Source organism: Anopheles maculipalpis, chromosome 2RL (genome assembly GCF_943734695.1).
Source record: "Anopheles maculipalpis chromosome 2RL, idAnoMacuDA_375_x, whole genome shotgun sequence".
Lineage (NCBI taxonomy): Eukaryota > Metazoa > Arthropoda > Insecta > Diptera > Culicidae > Anopheles > Anopheles maculipalpis.
The window spans coordinates 89,012,581-89,028,624 of record NC_064871.1 but is presented as its reverse complement, the minus strand read 5'-3'; the positions used below and the strand labels follow the sequence as shown (position 1 = coordinate 89,028,624).

The following is a 16,044-nucleotide window of genomic DNA, read 5'->3' as shown; positions in this document are numbered from 1 at the left end:
TTACATTTTCTGTATAATTTCATACTTTTTGCGCAAATCGCACACCTCACTCTTGGGATCGTACTTCTTGCGGGCGGCTAGCTGTGCCCTCATCTCCGCCGCCGTCATCGGTAGATTAAGCTTCTTGCCCTCGGTTGGCGGTGGTACGGTTTTGCTGGGTTCCGTAGCTGCCGGTGCAGTACCGTTCAGTGCCATCTTACCGACAGCAGCACCATCCGTCACGGTGAGGACCTTTTTCGTGTCGTCGATGATCTTCTCCATGATGGGCGACTCGGTGGCGAGGGGCGCAGTCGTCGTACCGTTGCCATTGCTGTGACTGTGATTGTTGTTGTTGTTGATATTATTATTATTATTCACGGTCGCCGACCCATTCGTGGTGGTGGACTTGGGTGATGACTTCTCTTCCATCTTGACGCCCGTATCCTTCGCGTCCTTCTTAGCTACCCCATTCACCCCATTGCTCTCGTGATGTCCGTTGCTCGTTCCATTACTGTTTGCCGTCCCGTTGCTAACCATCAAACCGGCGGCCGCTTTGGCCAGTGCCAGCTTCAGATCATTCGCATCCGCCCGCGGATCGATCACGAGCAGGCGCGTTTCGTTCGGGACGGCTTTGATCAGCTCGACCACCTTTTTGTGCGTTTCGGTCGTGATGTTCTGACCGTTCACCTCAATAATCCGATCGCCCTGCCGTAGGCCGGCCGATTCTGCCGGCGAACCATCGTCCACCTTGCCGATGTACTGGCCCGGCCGTCCCTTTTCCGCGTGCAGATTAAACCCGTACCCATCGAAATCGGGCCGCTTGACGACGTGACAGAGCCGGGGCTCGTACTTCGCGGTGGTCGAACCGTTCGTGGCGGCCGTTTTGGACGTCATATTGCTTCGCTCGAGGTAGGAGAAGCGCACTGATTGATTCGAGAATTGGGCTTATCAAACGGGGAGACTGCACACTGACACTACCCGTTACGAAGGTGGTCACGCAACTGCACACGCGCACACGAATCGCACTGCTCTGTAGGGTCCCCGTTCGTACGGTAAGAGCGTGCGCGCACTAGAGCTGGCTATCTCGTTTCTTGGACGCACCGTTTCTCACGCTCCACTCCACTCCTTGCGTGCTCCGGATGTTCCGTTATCTGTGAATGAAATCGAAATCGAAGGAAAAGAATTGTTAGTACACACTGTCCATGACTGCCCTACACAAGTGGTACACAAATAATGGGACGCAATTTTAATTCTGATTCATTCTTTTGCACACACACATTGCATCCGAATTGCAGATTGGACGAAAGCAATCCATATCTCACTGCTAGCGTATGTTAAGCTGTGATTAGGAGTGATTTTTTAAACGATCTTCAGACATCCCTTTTTGAATTTTGTACCAGGGGACATAACGAGTCGAAGCAGTTGCAAATTATATAACGAGCATGAGAAGACCAGTGACTCAACACTGTCTACTGCTAAATAGCAAAGCTTTTCTCACCGCACCGCACAAGTGTCGGTATGGTAAGAGGTCTTCTGCACTATGATTGACCCAAGTAACCACCGTAATAAAGTGCCGATCTTTATGAGCTTAACGCGCACTTCAAATCTAAGTCCACTTTCCAACTGCTATAAATATTTCTCCCCGTGGAATGATGGTAAATTCTGTACGTTTGCACCAATTCACTATCTGAATCAGTTATGGTTTAGGTTCGATATTGGGTGCGCAAACAAGTTTATAGCGTAGAGGGAAAATATTTTAATATCAATTATTGTTTTCCAGAAATCTTGAATTTCTCCATGAAAAAACGAAAACTAATTAACCCTGGCAAGGAGAGGTTTTTATTCATCAAAATAATTATCAGTCGAATGGTAACATAACCAAAACATTAAAGTTAAGTCCAATTGAATATTGCCGAAGTGATTTTTTTATCAGATCTACAGTTAAAGTTGTATTACGATACGGTAATGGTACTTTCCTATCATGATATAACTCTCTTAGGGGCGATCTGGTGGAAGAGGCGACAATGGCGCCGATCATCACACCACAGGACCTTCAAATACCGTCCGAACCGTTTTTCTACCGAACCGAAATTTTCTGCTTGATCTAAGGCCTCTTGTTTTCTCCCTGAAACTGCCAGAAACCAAAATCACCCTGTTATATATTTTCAAGTTTAAGTATATCGAACGATTCTGGTGCTTGATAATTTGTTAACTTGCGAAAATTGTTACAGAAACGTCTTAGACATGCCGCTATTCGTTTTTCGATCTATTAAACCCTTAAAATGTTCCCGTAAACTAAACTCAATTGTCTCAAAACATGTCTTGAGACTGATTATGATACAATCTTTAGTGAAAACATTAAAAACTTTCTTATCGACATAATAAGTATTTTATGCGACAACGATCATGCCTACCTACACACCCCCAACACATCTCTAACTAAAACATTGCCCACTGAAGGGTTTTTATTAGTGCACGAAGTTTAACTTTACTATCGCAATTGATTTACAACGATTTTCGGAAGGTCACACGTGAAGGTGATGACAGAAAAAAAGGGAATAAAAACACATCAAACACTGAGCAATCTAAGAGAAGGGACCATCATCACCATTGGTTTGTGAGGCTAAATTGAGCAAGGAAAAAAAGGGAAAACATAAAATAACTGGTTCAGTTTTTTTTGCTTCGATTACCAAGCCGGTGTTTGCGGTGGAGGCCGGTGGCAGTAGTTCTGTGGCAATACTCGCTGTATCGCTATGGAAGTATCGAGGTTAAAGCAAGTGTACTACAGTACATACAGTCTTACTATAGCGGCATCTAGCTCAGCTCTTCAGAGCAAGCGAAAGACCCATACATTCCATTCCTGCGACTTTGAAAGCATGGCCATATCATACGGTCGTACTGGTGCAGGTCATCAACCTGCAGATTCGAAGACTACAACACAAATGTGGCGCGGTAGACGAAGGTGTCCAACCGGACGATTGTATCTGATCTATTTCTGTAAAGCCCACCCCGGCGGCTTACAGGGCTCTCACTCTCTCCCGAGCGCGCGCGCGACGCTAGAAGATAGTTTGAGCTGCACTTTCAAACTTCCGGCGGCTTGCAGCCCCTAGCGATTAGCGCATAGATAGTGCACACGGGCGGCGTTGCAACAGGAAACGCTGATTAGAGCCGATTGCTCACCAAAGGGCCCCCGTCATTGCGTGCACAAGTGGGCACACCAGTGGGCGATCCATAAAAGAAGTCTTCTAGCGATCGGGGAGGGCGACCCTCTAATCAAACGAATAAAAGTGTTAGCGATCGAATTGAGAGCGGTACACCGGTACCAGGCGCAGGTGAAGCTGCTGCAGGTGATTGCTATTTCATGGTCGTACGTTTGCGAGCTGGAAAAGGGTGGCGGGTAACAACATAGCTGAAGATTAATTGCCAGGCTCCTTATTGAGCAACGGCGTCCATCGCATATACAGCAGCGTTTGAATGCGAAATGTGCATAGCTGTCTGCAAAAATCGGTTTCTTGCGATTGGTTTTGGTGCATATCTTGGATCAGTTTTATGCGCACTACCTCCCGCAAGACACTGGACCCCGGTGGGGCTACGTGAAACAGGGCAAGGTTGTGTGGACATTTGTGTAAACAGGTTTTCTTTTACACTACTCACAACAACCTAATATTGTAAGCATAACAAGTCGTCTAATTTTTTTTGTGCAGAAGAATTTTGAAAATCATGATCATTTGGGAGAAGAAATTCATTAAAATGTTATTTAAGCAGCTTGAAACAGTTACAGAATTCTTAGCACGGTCAAGAAAAGGTGCCAATCAGCACACTTTTTTTAATTGATTCCTTCTTGTAGTCGCAACAGACACCTAATAATGCTTCCAATTTGGTCGGTGTTTTTTCAAGAGCTTATCAGACCGTAGCAAATTATGAGATAATATTTTGCTCTGTGGTAAAGTGGAATAATTTAAGAAGCTCGTAAAAGTGTTGGCTCGAGCTAATTAACATTTGTATATAAATTAAAACCTACCACGCGCTCTGGAGGATTATGAGCCATTAAGATGATTGAAAGAGTTTTCCGTTTCTGAGCACTGTTAGTGTGGAATTGTGCGAGTTGCATCGCGTTGAAGTTCGATATGGGACGGAACGGTTCCATTGCGTTTTAGTAGAGAAAAGTGATAAGTGATCAGTCTGATAAGTGTCACCTTTGCTAATTCTTCACACTCTTGAGCGATTTCAGGCGTCTCTCTCGGCACGTGGATTCTCTGGATCATATCCAAAGAGGAGAGGACCAAGTTTGATTTGCGACCAAAATATACTGAAAAGTCTATAACTTACAGGACATAAGACTCTATATCGTGACTCAAGATCATCAAATCGTTCCCTAAATAACTCGCATCGTTAGGAGCTAATAACAAAGACCAGTTCAAATCAAGTTGAGCGATTAATACCGAACAAACCGAACTGTTGTTTCGGGTTGCCCCTCTCGAACAGACTATATGTACACAGACTTGCCCTCCGGTGTATGTAAATCCTAACTCCACATTCCCATGATCTGGGTGGGTTACGATTTAAAAATACAAATTACTAACGAAGACACAAAAGTACGTGCTCTAATACGGCGCAAAACGCAATATTTTACACGCATTAATATACACGTGCGTGCATGGGCAGAAGGTTCACCCGACGACTTTGACACCGCCTGATGTTTGCGACCTGCAAAAATGTGCCAGCGCTCAAGGTCTCTTCGACGGCACGAGAGAACCTGCCGCGGGAGCTTTTTTTGTTGGTGAATATGCATGAGAGTTTATTTGCTAGATGCAAAGCCATCCCCTATCTCCCACACAGCCAGAGATGGAAGCTTCTTCGGCAGCCGGTTTCGAGGGTGGATCGCTGGGCAGGGGTGGTGATCGATGATGCAGCTGCATTCTATTATTTATTCGTTGGAAACTAATTGCTCATTGCGCACGTTTTGCGCACTGCACCACCGGGAGGGGGTTTTTTTTTGAGCAGGTGAAACAACTAACAAACGAGGTTCGCCCATCCGAAGTGGAGTGCCACCCTTCTGCGCCCTAATGCGCTCGGGGGGTTGAATGAGAATCCGAAAACAAGAAATAAATGCAACAAAAGTGCATCTTCCAACACGTTGTTCACCCCCACACACACACACACATGCATGATCACAGATGCACTTTCTCGTTCCACGATGGGGTAAGCAACGAACTGGAAACAATGTGATACCCTGGGCTGGGTGGCTGGCTGGAGGATGTGAGACGGTCGTTTTTAGCGAGCATAGGTCATGAACGAGTCATACCGTGGCACACGGCAACATTAGCCACCACCGTAGTGCATTGTTTTCCCGACCTTACGTAAAATTCTCTGTTTTTGTTCGCGCTTCTCTTTTTGATTTATCACGGGGAAGAGATCCGCCACTGAAACTGAGCACGGAAGATTAATGAGGTGACACGGTTTTGCGTTTGATGAGCGCTTGGTGAATGGGTACGTAATTTTCGTTCGTGAGAATCTACGAAAATAGTCACGAACAGTCGGTAGTGGACGTGAAATGGTAGATATGCTCAATGGAATGAATGCGGTTTGGGTGAGTTATGAGTAAGGTAGCATTCACGTCACTATTCATTTTAATGCACCGGAACGGTGAAAACTTCAAGTACAATCCGCTTCATTAAGCTGTGAGGTAGTTGGGGGACGCATCTCACCGAAGTGGGCTACTGCGAAATAAACCACGTGCCATAAATGGAGGAGGTATGGCACTAAGGATGAAACTACTGATTCTCAAACTACCGCAGGATTCAAGATAGTGTTGGAAGATTCGGGACTCGGAAGAATCGAAGGTTCAATCCCTAGAAAGATTCGGATCGGATTGGATTCTAATTGACGGATGCGTTCCGATAAGGATTTGGATTCTGATGGTGTAATGTCTAAAAAATATGAAATTGAAATGTCAAGTGGTAAAATCGGTTTCAGGATTCGGATTCTTCGAATCCCAATTCAATACTTTGGTACCTCAATAATGGGCATAAATTATGCAAAGATTCAATGATTCAATGACTCATTAGGGCCATTTTTCTGCTCCAAAGCTGTTTCTTAAATAATCCTTGGAATAATCCATAACAATCTATTGCGAAGCGACAGAAAACAATAAGCATATAGATTAGTATACCCACTCGTAAGATGAACGAGAGTTAAGATCTTTCTGGACATGTGCTGCGGTGGTCAAGCCATGAGAATGACACCGGACAATCCATCCCCCAAACGGACAAAGAAGGCACGATAGGTGATCGAACTGATGTGGAGCGATCGCTCACAAAACATTCGTGAGGACACGCCTGAACCATATTCAACGAAAGCTTGTTCAAGCTCGATCAGTTGTGTGCGTGTGCTAGCTCAAGAGTGCCCAATATCTAGGCCTCTTCTTAACAATTCCCTCAAGAACCTAATAATCTACTTCCAAAAGAGAGAAAATGGAGACGATTCATTTCTACTTCTCTCCTCAAATACTTATCTCACGCTAGGATGCAGCATTGAGCCTGACACTTCTTGCAACGTTACGCCTTTATTTGCCACCGCACGGTAAGCTAATTATAATTTCACACAAATTTCATCTTCAAAATAGTGTGTGGGGAGGGTAAATGTACAACACAAATTTCCCGCATTCCCGCCCTTCCCTCCTCCTTCGCATGTGTGGCTTGTATCTTTGAATCTCATGGTGGGTTTTGTTTCCCATTTTCTCACAATTTAAACCACTGGCTGTGGCCTGGCGGCGAAAAGGGTTTACATCTGCATTCAAGCAAATAATGCATTCCAGGGTAAGAAAGGTTGATGTTTAGGTAACTTTTTTTGCTTTTTCGTTTTGCTTTGATTTTGGGGGATCGTGTGAGGGACGCAACGTGAGCGCTCACTTGTTTGCACACCACCCTGTCAGCGATTTTATCCGATTTCACGCACGTGGATTGAAAAGCGCTTGCAGCAAACATTTGCTAGGTTCGTAGAATAGATTAACATCGTCACCAAGCGGAGAGCTCCGCCAGCTACTTAATTTTCACTTATCTATTTCTCCAAAAAAAAAAACCATCAAGGCTCTGCTGCACTGTTGCTCGCTCTATATGGAGTCTGTTTGGCGGTGCGAATCGTGGAGGTGATTTTATATCAGCCTTACCTTTGGTGATTTTATGTGCCGTTTGTTGGATCGGTAAACAATCGTTTAGGATGCCCGACGATCCTCGCTTTCATCTCTCCCCCTCTCGGTGTAGACTTACGATTATTGCGCTTTCCTAATTTAGCCAACCCCAGACCAGATCACTTTCCGCCCATTGCATTACATATTTGAACAGGGATGGGTTTTAATCATTGCCACCGTTTGCTTTTTTATTTCCACCGTAAGATCTTGTTGGTTTAGGCGACAAGGTGAAGCAGAAGACTGCTTGTTAAATATTTTGTCACGAGATGGCGTTTGTCGGTTAGATAATCCCCCCCGAGAGCGAGCTCACACACAAGCCTCGATTGCATCGCGATCGTTTGTATAATGTTTGTGGTGGATTGCCGACTTTTACTTTTACCGCGGCCTGTATCTAGAGGACACATAACACTAAAGAATGTACTTTACCACCCCGTGCTACAATAATGGGGCGTAGCGTTATCAAAAGGAATTGAACCTGGATAAACAATCCACCAAAAAAGCATCCACCCTTGGAACGTCCTTGCTGCTCCCTCTCACCAGCAGCAGCGTAATCGAATCGACCGTTCGTCGTCCGCAAGATGTATTAGCTCATCAATTTAAAGGGCAAAGATATTCCATCAATTACTTCCCGCGCGTGTTCGTCCCGAAGGCTTCTTCCTCATCCGTCATCAGCCACATATGAGATCATCGAACAAGGCGAATAAACACAAGTCGCGCACAATACTCAAGGTCTGCGGTGGAAGGTCACGATCATCTTCTTCGTGTGCAGCAAAGGTAGAACACGGCGGGAAGAAGCGTTTAGAATAAATAATACCTCGGTAGCCTACCGCCAGCGGGATCTACACCGTCTACAGTGATCTAGGGGAAATGTCATCCGAGAGGGTTGTATCAACGTCGATTGTTCCCTCACCAAAAGATAGTGTCAAGTCATCCGGTAAGTGAGAAATGGTGAGAATTATTGGGTAGGAAGAATGGTCCATGCAAGCTAAATTCTCACCATCATCTCGCATCCGATTTCCGATACACGATTGTCAAATAATAACCGGAAACGAGTTTTGCTGAACGTTACCAACACGATCGTCACCGGTTCCTTTCTCGCCATCAATCCGAACGTCAACATGAGCCCTCCCTCATCCACCAAAGCCACCATTCGGCAAATACCGCGCACAGTGCAAATAAAACACTAATAAACACGTACCCCCGGTCCGGAGAAGCCACGTTCGGTGGTGAAACAACATCCCCGTTCGTTCGCCGCCGTTTGGTAGCCCGGTCCAACAGCTCCAAAATCCCGATATGGCAAAAAGAGGAAAACCCCGTCTCGGGGCAATGTCGTTGGAGAGAGGACACGGGAAGCGATAAAAATTTTACGCCACTTTTGCACCGTGTCAACTTTGCCAGTTACACACGTCGATTAAGTCTGTGACAGTCTGTGTTGGAAGCGGTGGATCGGAAATCGGAAATATGTTTGTGCTTCTCTACCGTGTGTTACGTCGTGTTACGTGTACCTCGCGGACTAGCCGAATAAGGGCAGGTGCGGTGGGTTGGAAGGTGTAGGTGAAAATTGGAAATTATTATTTTGCGTTTGCCATTATCAAACACTGTGAATGAGTGGTTTTCTCCATGCCCGTATGCTGGTAATTGCTATATTGGATGCAACAAGCAAATGTGCATGATCGTGGTGTATCATTTGAATGACTTGTACGGGGGAAAAGAAAAACAAGTTAAGAAATTGAAGCCACTCTCATGTCCGTTAGTTTCGGTGGATTTCACAAACGAGATTCGCTAAACGTCGTATAGTTTTTATTAAATTCTTTAGATGTTTGATTCAATTATGCAAAATTCTTACTCTGTCCATCAAATTCTGCAGATCTCATGCTTTTTTTTGGCACAATAAAAAAAGTCGACCTCTTGTTACTTGAAGACGGGCTAGTGGACCAGGAAGTTCTCCATACCCAGAGCTGACTATTCGTCCGGTAAACAACTGGTTCTCAGTCTTTAGCTAGTGCTAGTTAACATTCTCTATTCATGGATTCGAATCCATCGCGTACATTCTTATTTGTGACCGGTGAATGGAGGAGGGGTAGGAGGATTTGTTGTCAAATGTTTGGGGACAGATTCTTTTAAATATGAGGATCCAACCGTATCGGAATTCGGATTCTATTCCTATTCGCAGATTTCCGCGTTAAAATCCCGCATCGATCCAGAATTCGATCCGGAGTCGATCTGTGATCGATTCAGGATGCGTAAGGGATCGAATTCCGGTAGCAATGTGATGTGTATATATTTTACTAATTTGTTAATATTTCTGTCACAATTCTAAGCCGTCTCAATGATCAAGTTATAGTTGTGTTGACGGTTTTCTTTTAAAGACTTTTTTGAAACGTGTTCTAAGTACTTCACGATCATGATCGTACTACTGAATAACACAAGTCCGCCTCAGCACAGCAAAACCTAAAATTTAGTCAACGGCCTTCCTTCCTTAACCTGCAATGCGAAGCGATCGACGATTAAAACACTTCCGACAACGCGTCAAATGGACTTATTGGTCTAACCTTCAAACTCATGTGTGTTAGCAAACTTATTTTTGGTTCATCTATTTATTGTGGAATCATCAGGATTCCACTCTAAGTTGATCGAAATCAGGTATCGATTGTATGCTTAGTTTAGCAATAAAACTTTAAAAAAAGTTAGGTTGTTTTGAGTCATCCTAAATTTGGTTTCGCAATCACATGTTTTCAACAATACGATGCATTCCTGCATGTACATGGCAGCTTCCATTAGTAGACAAACAAATGACATGCACATCTTCGGCCATGACTCATCCGGTCTCGCCATTTATCTGTCTTGCAGAATATATTTAAACCTGACGACGGCACCCCGACAACGAGTCTTCCATTTATTGACTTTATATTGCACTCGGTTGGATTGCAGCCGGAACTGTTTCGCGTGTCACTGCGAGCAATTTCCCAACACAGCTGCGTGTGATATAATTAGCAGCAAACCATCCATGGGGGGATGGGAAGCAAACTGTACGGTTGACTAATGATCGCCTAGATTAAGAGTGAAAGTGGAGGCGAAGAGTTGCGAAAGTATTGCTCTGTACTGTTCAGTGTGTCGCTAGTGGCGGCACTAATGATGCCAGGCAGTATGATTAGAAGAACGTTTGCTACTGTTGAAAGTACCTGTGGCTTGAATGTCAAAGGCAGATGTGTTTTTTTCTCTCACGATCGATCCCCGGCCGGGGAGAGGTTAGTTGGAGTGCCGGTGAGCTTTCAAGCTGATCAAACAAAGATTTCCACACACAACGTGAAAAAATAACGAAATGAATGGTAGATGTTGCTAAATCGGGCACTATTCTCCTGATCAACACTTGCTTGAAATACATGATTGTCTAAAGCCTTACATCCAGTACGGAAGATAAGAATTCATTTTAAAAGCGTCTTTACGATCTGTCTCGAACCATTGCATAACTTCAAAACATTGTTTATCTCAGATAAGATCTCAACGTTTTGAAACTCTTAAAATGCACTCCAAAAGTTGCATCTCCACATCATCCAGCCGCATTCCAAACTCCTTCGAAGAAGCAGGTTTTCATCCATGTTTTTTTTTGTTTGTTTTGCTTTCTTCCTGCTCACCACAAGTATCCAATCCGGACGAACGACACCGTTGTGAAGCGAAAATTATCGTCATAGCACGAATTCCTGCGGTGCATTGTTTTGCACGGCAAGCTATCACCCGTGACGTGATCATCGCCGCACGTAATCGAATTGTGCCGTGCAATCGCTAGCGAAGAAGATGCGCCACAAAACGTAAATCCAAAGCGAAACGACCGATTGGAATGACTGGTTCCAAGGTTACGGTGCGATCGCGAGATCTTCTCCTCATCATCAACATTTTGCTAACCTGTCCACGGTTCGAGCTTGTCTCCCGAGCCCCATTTAGTGTCCTCTATCGTTTGGGACGATTAAATCTCGACACATTTCGACGTGGATGGCCTAAGAAGGTCTCTGAAGGGGGAGTTAGCTTCAGAACATCTAACTCCCCTGGTCGCACGAGCGCTTCTGTCCAATACGATGACGAAGCATCCAAAAACTGACCACGCGATTGAGCGAAACTGTGCTAGCAGAAAAGTGTCTTGGGTTGCTTTGCTTTGCTATGTCTCCAATGTCTAATTAGTTCTGGAGAGGTCCAGCACGCTGATTTCTGCGAACATTACCCCACCAACTCCGGTTGTATGTATATAGGTACCGTAAATGCGATCGACGGGTGTAGCAAACCGCCCAGAACCCAGGCACCAAACATCCCGCAATTGCGCAACTTACAAATTGCAGCCCAATGCGGGAACGCCGGGATCACGGGATCGCACATAGCGGTGACGAGCGCCATGAGTGCCCTGAAGCATGGAGAAAACGATGGACATTCGTTCCAAGCACCGTGACTTCGATGTTTTCTGGCTCCGGACACACAGACACACAGGCATAAAAAAGCCAAACGACAAGGAGATTGATGTAATTCTTTCCGATTTTCTCCACCAATGTGTGCTCCATTCTAGCCGTGTTTCTCTGTGTGTTGAGCGAGCCCTAAACTTGCTCAGAATGCGTTTGTGTGAGTAATGTGCCCACATGGGTCTCCCCACTTTTTGCCCTTCTGACAACCTGCCCAGCCAGCCCCGCACAAATAGCATGACGCATCATGAAAAGCAAAAACAAAAAAGCTTGACGATGCTTCTCCACAATACCGGTTAAAAAAGCGTGGAGGACCATCGAAGACTTCGCTTTCGTACAGGTCACAAACCGGTTCCTCAATTCGGTGGAGTTGGTGGGGTTTTTAGGGGTGGTTGGGTGAAGATATTTATTACCGTCATATACCTTTCTCGCATACACACACACACGTGTGAGGCTCTTCCGATTACACCAGCATCATACACGTTCGCATCTTGGGGAACCAGAACTTCGGTGCAGTGGAGCACACCATACATACACTTGGCCCATGCATATATGTTTGCACCCGCGATCTTTCGTTCCAAGAGCCTCGAAGCGGTTGTGGCGAATCAGGTCCTGATCATCGTCATGAAACTACTACTAGCGAAGGATGCGCCACCCATGAACCCATGTCATTGCCTCAGAACATCGCACAGAACATCATAGCGCTCTGGGTGGAACGCGAATCGTGACTTCTTGTGCTTTGATGCTTCAGATATAAGCCGAAGTTCCTTTGCGTGTTGCAATTTGTACCAGTCCGAGAAATCATGGTCCGAAAACGTACCCACAATAGCTGAACAGAGGTTCAGCTCGCCTGAGGTCAATACCATATGGAATGGGGCAGAGTCGCATAGGAAAGACTTAAACGAGCGTAAAGGAAAAAGAACTATTTACACACACCTCGTTCTTCGTGGTTCCTGCACCGGGGAGCTCTAACGATCCGCGGGCACCATAAACCTTCCAAGATCTTTAAAGCATTTGTCAGTCTTTTTTATTGAACATCCAGAATAATCGGACCGATTATTATGAGCGGCTCTTATTCAGGAATTAATGCTGGGCATTAGGAAAGAATGTAGGTCCAATCGTGGGGACTGATTTAAATTTTTGATTACACTTTAGACAATATTATTAGAAAACAGGTTGCGTGTTTCCACAAGTCGTTCTTGACGAGTTTCTTAGCTGGACTATTAATCCAAGCATTATTAAAGCTTACAACATACCCTATTTCTACTTCACCCAACTTTTACTTTTATATCGTTGTCCAGAATGCTTTCTCTTCTTCTTGCTTTGCGCGTATGGACCTCCTAGGTCACGCCGACCAACCTAGCGGATTTCTAGACATGCCGACACTTTGTGGTTGGATAGTCAGTCCCTAACTACGGGGGAACGGTCCGGATTAGATTTGAACTGCAGTCCTGCCGTGTTGCGACCAACGCCATTATCGCCTCCATCACCGAATCGGCGCACCTTCCAGAATACTATAATATCTCTAATAAATCTAAACATTTTGTTAAAAACACAACAAACGTTTCCTACCATCAGAGAAGAGAAGCATAATTGCGTTTGTTGTTCACTTTCACTTTTTAATGGCGTAATCTCCATTACACTGTCTCGGCCAGCCAAATCTTATTTTGCGTTTCGCCGAGACGCGATCAGCTGATCCAGCTGGTAGTCGGCGCACCGACGGGCTAATGAATTTGATCATTTAGCCCTCTTCTCATTACCCAAACGCTCGCAACGCAGAAGACGCAACCCCGGCACTGGTGAATTTTATCGTCCGCATCGTTCCAAAATCGAAATACAAAACCGGTATGAAAATGCATTGGCCGTATAAACAGATTCGTATAATGGATCATGATCGCACATTAGCAGCACTAGCCCGGTTAATGGGATTACGTTGTGTGACTACTACTGGCTAGGGCATCCACCAAGCAACCATCAAGGTTGCACTGAACCATGGAAGACATGTGTTTCGGTTTGCTTCCACGCATCATAATCTCCAAACGCTTCGCTTTTACAGCTTCCGTGGTGTGGCCGCTTTGCTACACGGAGAATAAATGCATTCTAAATTCGAATTAAATTTGTACGTGTAAATGGGTCACCCGTTTAGGAAGTGGCTTCTCTTCTTGAGACCAGAAGTTTTCGCCCAAACGACAAGCGCGTGTTTACGTGCTGACGCCCCATAGCAACTGCTGCTCGTGCGAATCGTTTTGAAGGGCATTTTTCGGTTTCGACGAGCGTTTTCGGTCACGTTTCTTCCGTCTCACAACGATGTGATATTGGCGTTCCGTTCTGCGTTTCAAAATTTAAATTCATTAGCCATTTATGCTCTCGCAGTTTAATAAACAAACTTAGCCACATCATGTACCGTACGAAATCGAACCGTTAAATGGCGACGGTTTCGCGGCTCGGCAGTAGTTTGACCTTAACTTTGTGGCGCGGATGATGTGGTTTGATGGACACAGTATGGCTAACGCTAGTCACTATTGGATCGTGGTTTTGGTTTTGCTATCAATGGCACATTAGGACGGTTCTATTTCGATTATCAACCGATAAATCCGGACTGACATTGAGCGATGGACATGGGTTGATCACCTCTACAAGCACCGTGCACCGTGGTGCAACCTTCGCGCATAGTCTCCTACCGTACACAATTCCATGCCTTTTTTTACATTGTTTGCGGGTGACTAGAAGAACATGGAATTGATTTTTGCACAGAACAATAAATGAGTCATGGATGAGAACGGATGGACTGATTCATTCGCTAGAATGCGCCCTTTATTCCGCTATTATTCTGGTGCAAAGAATATTAATCAACGCGGTAACTTCCTTGCTGGACAGGTCATACACATTGGAATGATTCTGGGGCTCCGAGTGATGGCGTTTATTTTTTTATTAGAATCTTAGAATTCACGACTGATGCAGATGCTTCTACTGCTGAACAAGGTAGGGGATCACATCTTGTGAAGTCATCCAACACTGAGTCAACATCGTATTGAGATATGGACAAGAGTTCTGGACGCCAACTAGAAGGGTCAGAGCACAGGCTAGTGAGGACCTACTAACCATCTTCTTGGTATCAATAATAGATGAAAAACAGAGAACAACTGGAGGGAGAAAGGGGAATTTCACCACTCAAAACACCTGCCGAAATTGAGTTCCATCACTTTTATAAGCCTATTAGGACATCCACTCTTTCCATGATCGACGAAATAAGAACCATCCACGATCAAGAGAAAGATTCTGCGTTGCAATATTTTGATTTTTTGAAGTTGATGTATTCCTGATGTCTCTTGATGCTCCTAAAACAGCAAAAATAATTACCCTTGTCGCACAGTAGTTTCTACCCCAAAAACGCATCCCAAAACCACATCCACATCTACCAGAACGTCCGCGATTGAATGCCGTTCCCCAAAACCGAAGCTGACCGGATGACGTAATTTGATCGTACGTTCCCGTCAACATGGGGGCACAAATAATGTCAGCAAAACAGCGCACGTCCGGTTGGCGGACGCCAAGAACCAACACAACTACAGAATTACGACGCATTTCATCGAGCAGAGCAACAACAGAAGATTCTGTTTTTTTATCGGTTAAAGATGGACAGAGATGGATATTTAAGAAAAAATCGCTACTGGAAAATCGCAACGCAACATAAACACACAGCCTCGCACGCATGGGAAACAGGCCAATCAGTGACGTGAGCACAAACCGAAAATAACCGAAACAGCAAACAGGTCTGTGCAACAGATGTCCCGTGTCGATCGATGGGAAAGTCCCGGGCAACTGACTGTGAGTGGTCGGCTTGTCAGTAGTGTTGTTTCGGTCCCGTTTTTTACCACTTACCACTGATAAGTGAATCGTATCTTCGATCTCGTAACATGAACCACACACTGCATGATTTTTGATGGCCGCCCGTCAATAGTTGACCCTGTAGCGAGGAGCTCGTTTGCAAGCCCGAGGTTTGCACTTTCATCCGGGATCTCTTCCCCCAAACATCCAAAACAACTCTCCAACGCAGACTTTCAAAGTGTGTCCAACGCGGAAACCTGACAGGGAAATATCATTACATGATCGCGATTTCCCAGGTCTCTGCGCTCTGTTTCACCGTTTGGTCGGCGCAATTTCTATCGCCCACCGGAGCTCAATGGGCACAAGACCTGACACTTTTGCGTAAAAGCTAAACCCCAAACCGTAAGAAAAGACACACGAACAAGTTAACCAAATGTTGCGTATTTACTTCTTCGGGGCAAATTTCAACAACCGGACCGGATTGGGATAGCTGCGGATAGAGGAACAGGTGGACACCACCTAGCCGGCTCTTGGTGGGACCGTAACAACCCTGTCAACCTGCAGTGTCTGTGGTTGCGAGAACAGGTTGTGCTAAGAGACTTC

General features: G+C 45.2%; 2 protein-coding genes across 2 annotated transcripts in view; both read right to left on the bottom strand.

Annotated features, from left to right (window-relative positions):
* LOC126568400 (Na(+)/H(+) exchange regulatory cofactor NHE-RF1) lies at positions 1-873 on the bottom strand. Its single transcript, XM_050224870.1, has one exon. It carries the CDS (start codon positions 871-873, stop codon positions 1-3), a length of 873 nt encoding a protein of 290 aa, XP_050080827.1.
* Positions 874-6,055: 5,182 nt separating this feature from the next.
* The window catches only part of LOC126568516 (transmembrane protein 222), a 482,151-nt gene continuing 472,162 nt past the window's right edge, over positions 6,056-16,044 (bottom strand). Inside the window, exon 2 of the mRNA XM_050225003.1 lies at positions 6,056-6,068. The gene's annotated coding sequence lies outside the window, so the exon portion shown is untranslated. The remainder of the gene's footprint in view (positions 6,069-16,044) is intronic.